The following is a 13,319-nucleotide window of genomic DNA, read 5'->3' on the forward strand; positions in this document are numbered from 1 at the left end:
GCTGATCAGCCTAGATCTTAGCCCAGCTGTCTGCTGATGATAGAAAAACACTCGCAGCGCAGTTTGTTTTCGAACTACGCCACAGCGCCTGTCTGTGCCCTGTCCTTGGTGCTGAACGGAGTGAGCATCGCGTTTCCCCCACCAAGCAATAATTATACATGCCTGAATGCCATTGTAATCTGGCCATTGTAAAACCATTGTATTGAATAAATGCACGACATAACAGACACAATATATCTTGTGTTTAGCCTATTACCAATGAAACTCTTAACAGGAGGTCAAACGCATTTTAAAGAAATATAACCTACACTTTCTAATGCATTATTAGGCTACATTCTAAATCAACCAAAACACATTCAACTTTGTTCTCAAAACAAGATGAAAGCTTACCTATCCGATGTTTTTTTCCACACGTTAAGTGAAAGCTACTGATATCCTTAGTATTAGGATTGGTCTTCTATTTAATTAAACAACTCAACCAGACAATATTTGTTTGCAAGTTGTTTGCCCAAGTTTAATCGTGACACGGTACGGTATTGATGCTACATGGCTGAAGCGTCTCCTGTCTGTTCGGATGCTGCTCTGGACAATGCAGCGCCTCTCTCATTGCGACTGGATTTAGCCAGGAGTCACTGCATGCTCCCTCCCGCCACTGGCGAAGAATAGACGTCCTCAGAATTAAAGGGGATGGGCTGTTATCAAGGAATTCAACCATCACTCAATTTGATTCGGGAGCAGTATTGTCAAGACATAATTAGTGAGGAAGCTGCAATATTTGGCACAGAGATAGATTTATGGACATGATAATATCAAAAACATTTTACACAGAGGCAGATTAATGTTCCCTGAAATGATTTAGATAGCAAATCAGATGACAGTATCACTATTTTACACATGTTGGGACTATTTTCATAATGACATCACCAAATGTGGCACAGAGGTAGATGTATGATGGAGATAGATTACTGTCAATATTATTGTAAATAAAAGGAGTACAACTCACAAATGTTTACCATGAGTGTGATAATGATCGGTCAATAGAATTGATGATACAGTAGCCTATACTAATTGCATGTAGACAGAGGACTTCATTTAATGGATTTACACCACTCCCAGATGGAGTAGCCAAAGCCTACCTACGGTATTTCATGCAGACATTTCTTGTAAATGGGTAAACAGTGACCTCTGCTGGTTGAGTAGTGTATGGCACCAGGGGAGCAATCCTGTGGAGAGATGTTGAAGCCGATGTTGCTTCCATAATGCTACCAAAGTGCGAATCGATACAGAGTCTATCGATTCGCGCTACCCTATCAAAAAGTCTACCATATGTGTTTCAATTTTCAGTTGTGTAGGCCTACATCCCATAAAGGTATAACTTCTCACAGTATTATGGCATCTTTATTCATGTTTTTATTTATTTATTAATTTAATGTATTAATATTACAAACAGGGTTAAGTGTACTGTAAGAATATTGTGAGCATATTTTGATACTCCATTATAACATCATAATTTCAGGGGTAGCATATTTCGATAGACCAATATCCTCTATTAAACCTCGCAGTACAGAATTATTGTATTTTACATTACTACTCACTCCATGTATATTGTAAGAATATTGGGAGCATATTTTAGATCAGGTTCAATTGTATTGACATTGCAGAGTACAAGCACCGGACAACGAAATGCAGTAAAGGGATATCGACGAGGATGGGATTCGAACCCACGCGTGCAGAGCACAATGGATTAGCAGTCCATCGCCTTAACCACTCGGCCACCTCGTCGCTTGATAACCATTTACAAGATCAATGTCCTCTAATGCACCCAAATAATGCCACCACAGAATCATTTATTACACCACTATTCACTCCATGTATACTGCATGTTGAAATACTCAATTAAATTGAGCCTCGAAAAGTACTATCTGGGTTGAAACTGTATTTCAAGTAGCCTACTGTATTTCAATTACTTCCAAAATTCTGGAGAACATGAAACTTCTCATTTTGTTAACCTTGGCTAAAGTTACTACTTAAGGTTACTACTTTGAACAATGGATTGCTGTTTTTCCTGACCCATTGACCACTTTTAGGTACCAAGGAACCATGGCGTAAAAAAAATATGTAACTATCTCTTTAAATACAAAAGTACTTCGACCCATGCAGGTCGGTTATCTGGGCTAAATGCGCAGCCCGACTGAAACGTAAGCGACCTGGAACACTCGGGTCACGTGCTTCCAAACAATCAGAGCAGGAAGCGCTTCAGTAGAAATGTGTTTAAACTGAAAGCACAGTAATTGAACATAAAACAATGAGATAATATAGATAGCTAGTGGCTTAACGACTTATCGCAGTTGTACAAGAGTTATTCAAGTCTTCGGAAAAAGGCCTTTTGGTCATCTGTCGAAGAAGAAGCCCGGTCGCCTGAGGTTGTTAGCTGACTTATTCCCCGGAGCCGGACCGAGCCCCAAGATGACAGCATCGGTGTTTTTCGGATGCACGTTCATTGCATTCGGCCCTGCCATTGCTTTGTTCTTATTCACTATTGCCCGAGACCCACTGAGGGTGATCTTTCTTATAGCCGGGTGAGTAACAATTTGAGCGATGTTCTGGTGGACAGATGTGTGATATCGTACTATAACGCTTTCCGTGTAGTTGGTTAGTGTCGTTGCTTGAACGAAATAGACCGTGTAGGTCCATAACCTGTCCCACTGTTGTTAGAGTCTCCGATCTTCAATTAATCTATTGATGATGGCAACATGTTAGAACCTGCTACAACGCGTTAGCTCGTTACATGCATGTCCATGGACCATGCAATGGAGAGGTTTCGTTCCAGGGTGTAGTCTGACCCATAGTCAGCCTCTTCAGACTTCGATTATTATGATACTAGCTCGAATAGATCAACCTAATACATGTATTTGGCAGTGAGAGTCAATCATAGCTGCAACTGCAGCCCGACTGCTGCCCATTTGGGTCGCAAGGCACTGAAGGCACACAAAAGCACACCTCCGCACTCTATCGCTGAAAACAACCCCCCTGAATAGCTATATCCTGCTTCTCTGTTGTGTAGTTCTTTGTTGAGGAAAGTTGTCCAACGAAATTAAGTCAAAAACAGTTACCAAAGACATGATCCGTTTTTTCCCGGTAGACGCATTTCTACCGATTTATACTCTGATCGCCTGTGAATGTATTTCCAGAAGGAGGCAAATTCAATTGACTAAATAAACACAATCTAATCTCTGATTCTGGCGGTGACCCATCTACATTATGGAAAGCAGTTAAATCACTGAAATGCATCCAGCTCCTCTCCCTCTGTGCCTCCACGTCTTTTATCCAATTCTTACATCATTACGGATTAAAAAAAAAGAAAAGAATAAATGACTCCTTTTAACCAACATTTTGTCTCTGCTGGCAACCCCTAAGAAACAATCAGACAGGTAGCCTGTCTAGATTAATCCCTGATCAGACTGATAGGCTGATAGTTTCCCCACTGGTTTACAATGACCCTAAATTCTCCATCCATTGCGTTTCTACCAGGGAAGTGTCTGATGTGTTGTGTAAGATTGATGTTAACAAGACTCCAGGGCCCAGTTGAGATGCTTTATCTGTATCTCCTGCAGCTCTCAGCCCTAATAGAATGTATTAGATGGAGAAGATGGAGAAGGAGTTCAGTCTAGGCCTAGTTTTTCAACGTTAGTAAAGGTGTTCTGCAAGATTCGATTCTAGGTCCTCTGTGGTTTACCATTTACATAGCCTCCATCATTTTGATTTGTCCTGTACAATTGCAAACTGCATTTTTATGCTGATGATAGGCCTACTGTTGTCTAGTCCTAGTTCAGCTCTGCAGGCTATTCTTCACTTTCAACATGGTTTTGATTCTATTAAAAGAAATCGCTTATTGTTTTTAAGATAGAACTGAATGAGGGCAAAGTGCTGCTGAATTAGGCTCGGCTTCACACTGCTCTGCGGTACAACTCTACGGAGAGTTTCCGCCCACACCGTTTTCTTTTATGTCAGTCTGTCGGTTGAAAGGCTTTGACTTCAAGAAGGGTTTGTCATTGGATTTTATTTGTAAGTAAAGCAGTTCTTTGAAAACTCCCATTTGACCTTACATCGCTGCTTTTATGGCACACTCTCTCTAGAGTGCCAAACCAGGTCCCACGCTTGGCTAACCCTAACCCTAGTTAACCTAACCTTAACCCTAGCTAACCTAACTCAAACCCTCAACCCTAACCCTAGTTAACCTAACCCTAACTAACTTAACCCTCAACAACCTTCAAAATGAACCTAAAAGTTGATATTCAGAATCCGGATTGCTTTTATTACATCCAATGTACGGGTACACAAGAGTACAATTCTTAGGCTTAGGTTCTTGGCATTGTGTCACACGGTCAGTTTAAAACATCGATAAAAGATCTGTCATCCAAGGAATGTACACATTTTAATTGATTATATTGACTTCACAATTGTTGTGTAACGAATTAGCCTAACTGTATTATGTTTGTTATTCTGAATGTACATTTATGATCATTTTATGTTTGTAAGCAGGGGGGCCTCTGTGTTTTAAACTTTACTGTGCAACTTATGTGTTTTTTTCTGTCATATTTCCCAAGGGCATTCTTCTGGCTGGTGTCTCTGCTGCTGTCCTCTCTGGTGTGGTTTATCACGGTCCAGATCAGCAACAAAGAGAGTGCCTCCCAACAGAAAGGCCTGCTCATATTCGGAGTGGTGCTGTGCGTCCTCCTGCAGGAAACCTTCCGCTTTGGTTACTACAAGCTGCTGAAGTAAGCCTGGGCCTAGGCCCTGTGTATCCCATGACCTGCTATCATGTGGCTTCTCGTTCTAGCCAGCGTAGTCCCTACGGGGGTTCTGACTGTAGAAGAGGAAGTGGCATTGTTGGAAGGGAGTGTTATATTCCTCTGGTTGACACACTTTTAGGCTGGTGTTGATGTCACTATACTCAGCGTGAGAGAAAGAAGCATGATCATAATCAATGTTGTTGTTGTTTTTTTAAAAGTTCAGATTTAATGATGTTTAATGATTAGCCTAATCAATGGTTTAATAACTTTCGTCAGCATGTGGGCATCATCAGAACTCGAAAATGATTGGAGAAGTTGTATTCTGTCATTGATGCTCAGAGCAGTAAGGATTTTTTATTTTGTATTAATTCTACCAGGAAAGCAAATGAAGGTTTGCTGACACTGAGCCAGGAAGAAACGATGCCGATCTCAATACGACAACTGGCCTATGGTATGTACTGTAGAGCATCCAATCAACCAGGACTTTATCATATTTACCATATATATCCTATCATATTTGGCCATTTTGTGTCAAATACTGTGTATTGTTTTTCTCATTTAGTTAACTCCATGGCAGTTGTTGTGATTGAAGTGGCGGTAATGCAAAACCACCTTAGCTGAGATGTTACACTGAGAACATTACTCTGCTGAGTCATGCTGAGATGCTAATATTGATTTGGAGTACAGTACAGGGGTCTTATACATGTAGCAGCCAATGGGCTGGTTTCACAGACAAGGCTTAAGCCTAGTCCTGAACTAAATCACACTTTCAATATAAAATCTCCATTGAAGTTGCTTTTTAGTCTAGGATTAGGCTTAAGCCTTGTCTGTGAAACCGGCCCTATATGTGTGTGTGTGCTCAGTGTCTTGTGTTCTGGCCTCACGTTGATACGGATGTATTGATACTGGATGTGTTGTGTGTGTGTATGTGACCCAGGCTGTATTATCTGTGTTCCCCAGTGTCAGGCCTTGGTTTTGGCTTCATGAGTGGAGCGTTCTCTGTGGTCAACATCCTGGCTGACTCTGTAGGCCCCGGTACAACTGGTATCCATGGAGACTCACAACACTACTTCCTCTCGTCAGGTATGGGACAAGGCCACAATAGAATTCATAGAATGCCACTGGGGATAACCCTAAACCTAAGTGGCAAGGAAGCCATGTTAGTTTACTTCACTACTGGCTTGTAGCCCACGGGGTAACCCTTTATTACACAGCCCGGCTACAATTGGTATTTACAACAATATGGGCCAGTTTCACAGACAAGGCTTAAGCCTAATCCTGGACTAAAAAGCATCTTCAATGGAGATTTTACATTGAAAGTGTGATTTTGTCCAGGACTAGGCTTAAGCCTTGTCTGTGAAACCGGCCCTATATGTTGTAGCAAAGGGAACTTTCAGGTACTTATTTCAATAATGTAAACACAATTTGTGTACTAAATGGTACTAAATGACACTCGAGTCGGTGAATCTAAGAAACAGTGTATTAATATGTAATTATTAGGTACTGTAATATGGGTTTTACTAGGGATTTGGAGTAAGTACCTGCTTACCCCTTAAAAGTCCTAGAACTTCTCACTTCACATTGTCTGACCTGTCTTTAACCGTGTGTGTGTGTGTGTGTGTGTGTGTGTGTGTGTGTGTGTGTGTGTGTGTGTGTGTGTGTGTGGGGTCTCCTCCTCTCCTCTCCTCCCAGCCTTTATGACCATGGCGATCATCCTGCTGCACATGTTCTGGGGGGTGGTGTTCTTCGAGGCGTGTGAGAAGCAGCGCTGGTGGTCCCTGGCAGTCGTGGTCATCAGCCACCTGCTGGTGTCCTGTCTGGTAAGGCGTTCAGTAGAATGAGCGTTTTTTGTTTGTTTGTTGTTTTTAAATATACTTTTAGGGCCTTTCTGCTTTTATTGGAGTAGAGACAGTAGAGATTGACAGGAAGGATGGGTGAGAGAGAGGAGGGATGACATGCAAGATATGTCGATTGGTCGGAATTGAACCAGGAACCTTGTGATGATGTGGTATGCGCATTATTGCGCTACACCACTAAGCACCCCATGAGCGGTCGTCTTTGACGTCAGCCACAATGAAAGGCAAGGAATGTGTGAACTTAACCAGAAAGCAGTCAAATGAACCCTCAGCATTTTATGTCTCTTATTGAAAGTGTTAAGTATTAGAATAGGTTACCTCCCTCAAGTCAAGACAGTGCTTTACTGTTCTTCTTATTGATATTTGATATAATATATCCCTGTCTGACCCCTGTTGGGGAGCGTTTGGAACCCTGGCTGAGTTCCAACATGTGTTCTTGCACTCTGTCTAGAGTGTATACCAAGGACAGAATGCAAGAACGCATTTTGGAACACAGCCACAGATTCTTGCCACATCACAATGTGAAAAGCGATCCCTGACAGAGGCTGCGTTCGTAAATACACTCTGGAAATCTGATCAGCACTCATGGAATGCCTCTTGTCCAATTAAATGACTTGGTCCCTTTATGACGTTGAACCCAGTGTGTGCTCCGGTGCTCTCAGAGCGAATTTACGAATGCAGCCTGAGACTTCTGTCCTGTCCTGTTGCAGACGTTCCAGAACCCTCATTACGTGGGGAGCCTGGTGCCCACCTACATCATCATGCTCCTGATGGGGGGGTGGGCCTTCTCCTGTGCTGGGGGGTCGCTACGCAACCTCAAACTCTGCCTCACCTGCAAGGACAAGGACTTCCTCCTGGCCCACCGGCCAAGATAACACCACACACACACACACACACACACACACACACACACACACACACACAGGGGCCAAACTTGGGACTCTATCCAAAGGTACATCAGGACGCACGCACACACTACACACACTATACACACACACACACACACGTACAAACAGCACACAAACAAACAACAACTCGAAGATGAAGACACACCGGGTCAATTAAAGCGTCTTTTTCTTGTTTTCTTTTCTTCTTGTTTTAAACGTTTGTTTTCCCCTTTATGTTCTGTGTAGCTTTGTTTTGGTAGTGGTGGTCGGTACTGTAGCTCATCACTGTAGCGTGTGGAGTATGTGGAGCCTAGAGCTTGCCTCCTCTCCCCTCCCCTCCTTTCCCCTCCCCATCCCTTATGATGGTACCTTCATGCCAGTAGATGGGGAATACTCTGGTTCTGTGCCTTCTTCAGTTTCATTCCCTTGACTTCCCCACTATCGTATTTCAATCTCAGACGGTTTCATCAAGTGTATGTTTCTCTCTTGCTGTGGTTCCCAGTTTGTCTGAGCCGGTTGCCTACTTGTTCCCCCTTTCACCAGTTGCTGTCACATATTAAGACTAGTCCTGGACTAAACTCTGTCACTGGAGACTCTCTAAGGGCTGGTTTCACAGACAAGGCTTAGGACTACTCCAGGATTAAATCACACTTGCAATGGAAAATCTCCAATGAGGATGCTTTTTAGTCTAGGATTAGGCTCAAGCAAACCGGCCCGATATTTATTCCAGGACTAGGCTTGTTCTGTGTCTGAGGAACTGGCCCTGAGTGTTTGGATATCAGTGAGAATGTGGGTTTTGTTCTGAAAAATGTATGTCTTACAAACTAATTCCTCTCCTGTTTGAGGAAAAACGGTAAGCATCGGATAGCATTAAGTTATGATGTTATAACATTTGATTTACAAGTTATTCACTTATGTTGTGCCCTTTGACGGCCCAGATTTGAGCCTGGGTGTTACTCTCTCAGTTTTGGCCTTAAGTGTAATTATCTTAAGCTAGAGCTTGGCAAAACAAACTTAGCACCCTGGCTAAATATATTGTCAAAAGCGTTTACCGTGTGTCACATGTTTTTTTTTAAACAAATGACAATGATCTTAACTGATTAGTGCTGCTAATCTTTACTTCAGCAGGATGTTTTTCCATCATCACACTTATCTCAATGGTTGTCCAGGGATGACTGAGTTTACTGAAAGTTGTCTACAGTAGCACTAAGATCATCTTAAATGCAATGTAGGCAATGGATGGTCTAAGTGCTACCAAAGTTTCTGTTAACTAACTGAGATCTATTTGGCTACTGCAGCTTGTATGGTTTAAACACATCAACGTCACTAGCCTCGTTGAAAGGACATCACCTTGAATAAAACATTATAAATATGCACCATTTTCCTTGTCCATGTATTAGTTGATTTTAGGCAGTATGACCTGCGGAAATCTGAACAGATCATCTCAACAGAAGTTAGTAAGTAATTAGAATAAACACTATTGTCATAATTTGTATTGTAATGTCTGATTTGTATGTTTTGCATAAAGAGATGGTAAACTGCAGGGGTGATGTTTCCCTATAACTTTTAGAAAAGTGTGTAATATTGTTTTAGGCGACAATGTTTAACCCTTCATGTTACATCTCTTTGTTTCCTTTGTACATAAGACAATACAACAGTTTAATAAAGATTAAAGTTTCTTGTCTTAACTGTATGAATAATTACTTCTTTAGCAAGCTTGGCAAATGTGTTTGTTTGGTATAAAGACCCTGTGTAAGGAGTGAGGATTCAGGTACCCAACATGGCTGCATAACCCATCTGAGTGAACTCTCTCCCCTCTTCTCCCCCCTCTCCCGTCTCTTCACTGGCAGGCACAAAGCAGGCGCCAGGTTTTCAGGCTTTTACCCGGGGAAGATTACTAAACCCTCTGCACCCTGGGGTGGGAAGTACACTCATTCCCCCACGTCCAATCTGACTGTATTATGAAGCCTCTTTGAACCCTCTTCCCTCTTTCCCCCCCTCCCTCTCCTCTCTCTCCTTCCCCTCTTTCTCCCCTCCCTCTCCTCTCTCTCCTTCCCCTCTTTCTCCCCTCCCTCTCCTCTCTCTCCTTCCCCTCTTTCTCCCCTCCCTCCTCTCTCTCTCTCTCTCTCTCTCTCTCTCCCCCCCAGTTTCCTCTCTGTGTCCCCCACGCTGATGCCCTGTTTGCCTTATGAAACCAGACACACAATGGTTGATGGCAGAGTGGGACAATGAGTGTGTGGGACATGGGAGCACCCCGGGAAGTCTCAGAGGGATCTCACTCAAAGCTCTTTTCTCTGTGGGAGCTCTGCTTTCTGTGACGCACAGACACAAGGGCCACTTCCTGAGCCTGTATGTGTGTCAACCCAGAGCAATTCACACTCAAATGCAGTGGTGGACTCAGGCTGTTTGAAGGGCAGGGGCGAAAAGAAAAAAAGGGCATCTACTGCATAACATGGGACCCCATCAGTGCACATGGTCAAGTTTAGACCATTGGAAGGGCAGCCAATAGGGCACATCCTCTAATTTTGCCACTCAAAAGGGCACTTTAGTGCAACGTTTTTCAACTGTGGGGGCACATGGTCAAGTTTAGACCATTGGAGGGGCACCAATAGGGCACGTCCTCTCATTTTCGCCACTCAAAAGGGCACTTAAGAGAGACGTTTTTCAACCGTGGGAGCACCAGGAGGGGCGGTCGCCCCCCCTGCCCCCCCCCCCTTGAGTCCGCCAGTGCTCAAATGTTAATAATAATAATAATAATAATAATAATAATAATAGATTTAATTTAAAAGCGACTTTCTCGACTCAAGGACACTGTACAGAAAGCATTTGTGAACAAAAAAGCTAACAAAACATAAAGAAACGGGACAAAAATATAAAAGATAAAATCGTGTTCAAAAAAAAGAAAAGAAAAATGGTTGTAAGAGCTCAGGCAGCTATGGGGAATAGAAATTGGAGATGATGACCAGCAAATGGGATTTGTTGTTATGTAGGCTTTATGTTGTTTCAATCATGTACAGTTTCTTCATGTATACAGTATAACACAGGCTGTAATACAGTCTGTCTGGCCTTGATGGCTGTTCTCTGATCCTTCTGCCTGGCCACCCTGAGGAGGATGTCTCCCCCTCCAAGGTCTGGTCCTGCTGAAGGCCTCTTTCTCTGTTCAAATAAGATTGGAATGATAAAAACATGCCCCACATGCAGAATGTTCTTCATAACTTACTAACTCATTAGTTACTTAGGCCTTTAAATTCCCTAGGGAACATAGGCCATCAATGAAACCCCTCCATCTCCTCCGGTCTTGTGCTCTCCGAACCTGTTGTTGCCATGACAACAATTCCGCCTTCATCGACTGTTCTTCTTTATAACTGCTGCTTGATAATGTCACTGCCATCGCTTTAAAAGAAGGAAAACATTCTCTTGCTGCTCCCAAATATGCACAGTAATTGTCAGTGATCATTTGTCTGAGGCTGATCTGTACAGTAAGTAATAGGAAACAGATCACTGAGGGTGTTTTTATTTATTTTATGTAACCTTTATTTAACCAGGCAAACATGTAAGAACACATTCTTATTTACAAATGCAGCCTGACCAAAAAGCAATGGCTCTTTGGCGGGGGGGGATGGGAAGCTAGAAATAAAACAAGGTTAAATAATTTACAACAATAAAACACTAGCAAATACAGATGCATTAAAATACTAACAGTCGGAGAGAGGGGAGAGAGAAGGAGGAGGTAGGGGTGAGGAAGAGCGGAGGTGAGGGATAGCGGGGGTAGTGGAGCAGGGGTACTTAAAATGAGGCAGTGATGGGTTATGGGATGGGTGAGAGACGGTGTTAGCCATCCCCTGGCCCACCGCTGGACTGGCCATACAATCAATCTACCTGCCCGCTGGCAGGTGGGCCGCGCTAGTTTTGGGCCGGTCGGGCCGCCGCCCCCCGACCCCCCCCCCCAAAAAAACAACAACTAGTGCGGCCCAAAATAGCGCGGCGTCAACTAGCGCTGAATCAAGCGGCGGCCCCCGTTTATACTAACACATGGGCTGGCCCAATCACATGCGTAGGCCCTGCTGTCCATCGGCCCCCTCCCCCACTCTGATCCCTCGGCCGACAACCCAAGTGCAGTGTCATGTTCGTAGCAGTGGCGGCTGGCCGATAGAGGGCGCTGGGGCGCCGCCCCCACCTTCACTTCCTAGTTGCGATTTGAAGAAGAAAAAAAAAGTTTTTTTTTAAAATAAACATTGTTTATTCACAAAATGCGGCTGATATTCTGTCTGCGCCTATCAGCATTCATTAAAAATCCTCCAATACAATAACATTTTTTATCTGTGCGTGTGTGTGTGTGTGTGTGTAAAACTCACTGTTAAAATACATAGGGGAGAACGCGGGGCGCCGGTCAATTGCAAGTCTATGCCAGGACGAATACTTTTCGCGTACACGTGAGCTGTAGCAGCGCTCCAATTGGCTGTCTCTATTTCTTGGCCAGGGCGCACAAATGTGCGTCCTCCTGAATCTCCGGTTGTATTGCAGACAATGCATTATGCTGAGGACTCCCGACTTCCGGTTTTCCGGACTTCGGGCTTCCGGAGTATTTTAAATGAACATTCGTAATGTCTGTCTCTGATGTTCATGGTCAATTAAATCAGCCTATTTTGTGCAACTAATAATGTTCCCGCTAATGGGTTAACCAAGCAGCCTCGCACCTAACGTGCAAGCACCTATCTTCGAACTATTCATAGCAATATGCGCGGGGCAAGGCGGAGGTACGGGTAAACACGGCTCATGTTCTGTCATCAAAGGTAAGGGTTGGTTTTCTTTAACTCAGCTGATGCATTGTTGTGTTTCTGACATGGTCTGGTTGTGTTTCTGACATGGTCTGGTTGTGTTACAGACATGGTCTGGTTGTGTTTCTGACATTGTCTGGTTGTGTTACAGACATGGTCTGGTTGTGTTTCTGACATGGTCTGGTTGTGATACAGACATGGTCTGGTTGTGTTTCTGACATGGTCTGGTTGTGATACAGACATGGTCTGGTTGTGTTTCTGACATGGTCTGGTTGTGTTTCTGACATGGTCTGGTTGTGTTTCTGACATGGTCTGGTTGTGATACATCATTGAATGTGTTGACCTGCTGTGATGTGTTGACCACCATCACTCTCCATCATCATCCATCATGTGTCTATGAAATAGATAGTACTGTACTACTGACTGCAGCATTCATCTCTGCTCATTGATGTAGCCATGTCACACAGACACATAGTACACATATTCATCTGCTACCTTTATTAACCTGAGTGTAGCTGTGAGGCCTGTACTAGCCTTGTTGACTAGACTTCCTCCTTGTCTGACACTGGGTATTGGACCGTACCGACGTCCATAGACCGGTCACTCTTCCACCTCAGTGTCTGTAGTTGACAGGGTAACTTCTCCATGGCCCACACGGTCATTTTAAGGGTGAAAGTTGAAATTATACAATGGTTGTAACGCCAGTGCGTGTTTTATGCGCGTGCACGCGGAAAAAATCGTGCACGCAGAAAAAATCGCGCGCGATGCGCGTGCGAAAGAGGACCCCCCCGCCACACTGCTGTGCCCCACCCAAAAATGTTTGCACCAGCCGCCACTGGTTCGTAGATAAGATAGTGAAAGGGGTGCCCAGAAAATTAGGGAGAAAAAAAGTAAGAAGCTAGCAGAGGATGCCTCAAAATGTCAGAAACTGACAGATATGTTCTCTGGATCGACTGTGGGGGCTAGGCCTACTACAGATACAGCAGCCATGTCTCATCACCGTGG

The 13,319-nt window shown here is 43.7% G+C and overlaps 1 protein-coding gene across 1 annotated transcript; it reads left to right on the top strand.

The window, feature by feature from the left end:
• Positions 1 to 2,253: 2,253 nt before the first annotated feature.
• On the top strand, positions 2,254 to 9,209 carry aph1b (APH1B gamma secretase subunit). The gene is made up of 6 exons (XM_080531141.1): positions 2,254 to 2,579; positions 4,608 to 4,778; positions 5,171 to 5,244; positions 5,754 to 5,876; positions 6,486 to 6,613; positions 7,360 to 9,209. Exons 1-6 carry the CDS (start codon positions 2,467 to 2,469, stop codon positions 7,522 to 7,524), a joined length of 774 nt encoding a protein of 257 aa, XP_080387267.1. The 5' UTR covers positions 2,254 to 2,466; the 3' UTR covers positions 7,525 to 9,209.
• Positions 9,210 to 13,319: the final 4,110 nt, after the last annotated feature.

This window comes from Nansenia antarctica (genome assembly GCF_963989245.1).
Source record: "Nansenia antarctica genome assembly, chromosome: 5".
Lineage (NCBI taxonomy): Eukaryota > Metazoa > Chordata > Actinopteri > Argentiniformes > Microstomatidae > Nansenia > Nansenia antarctica.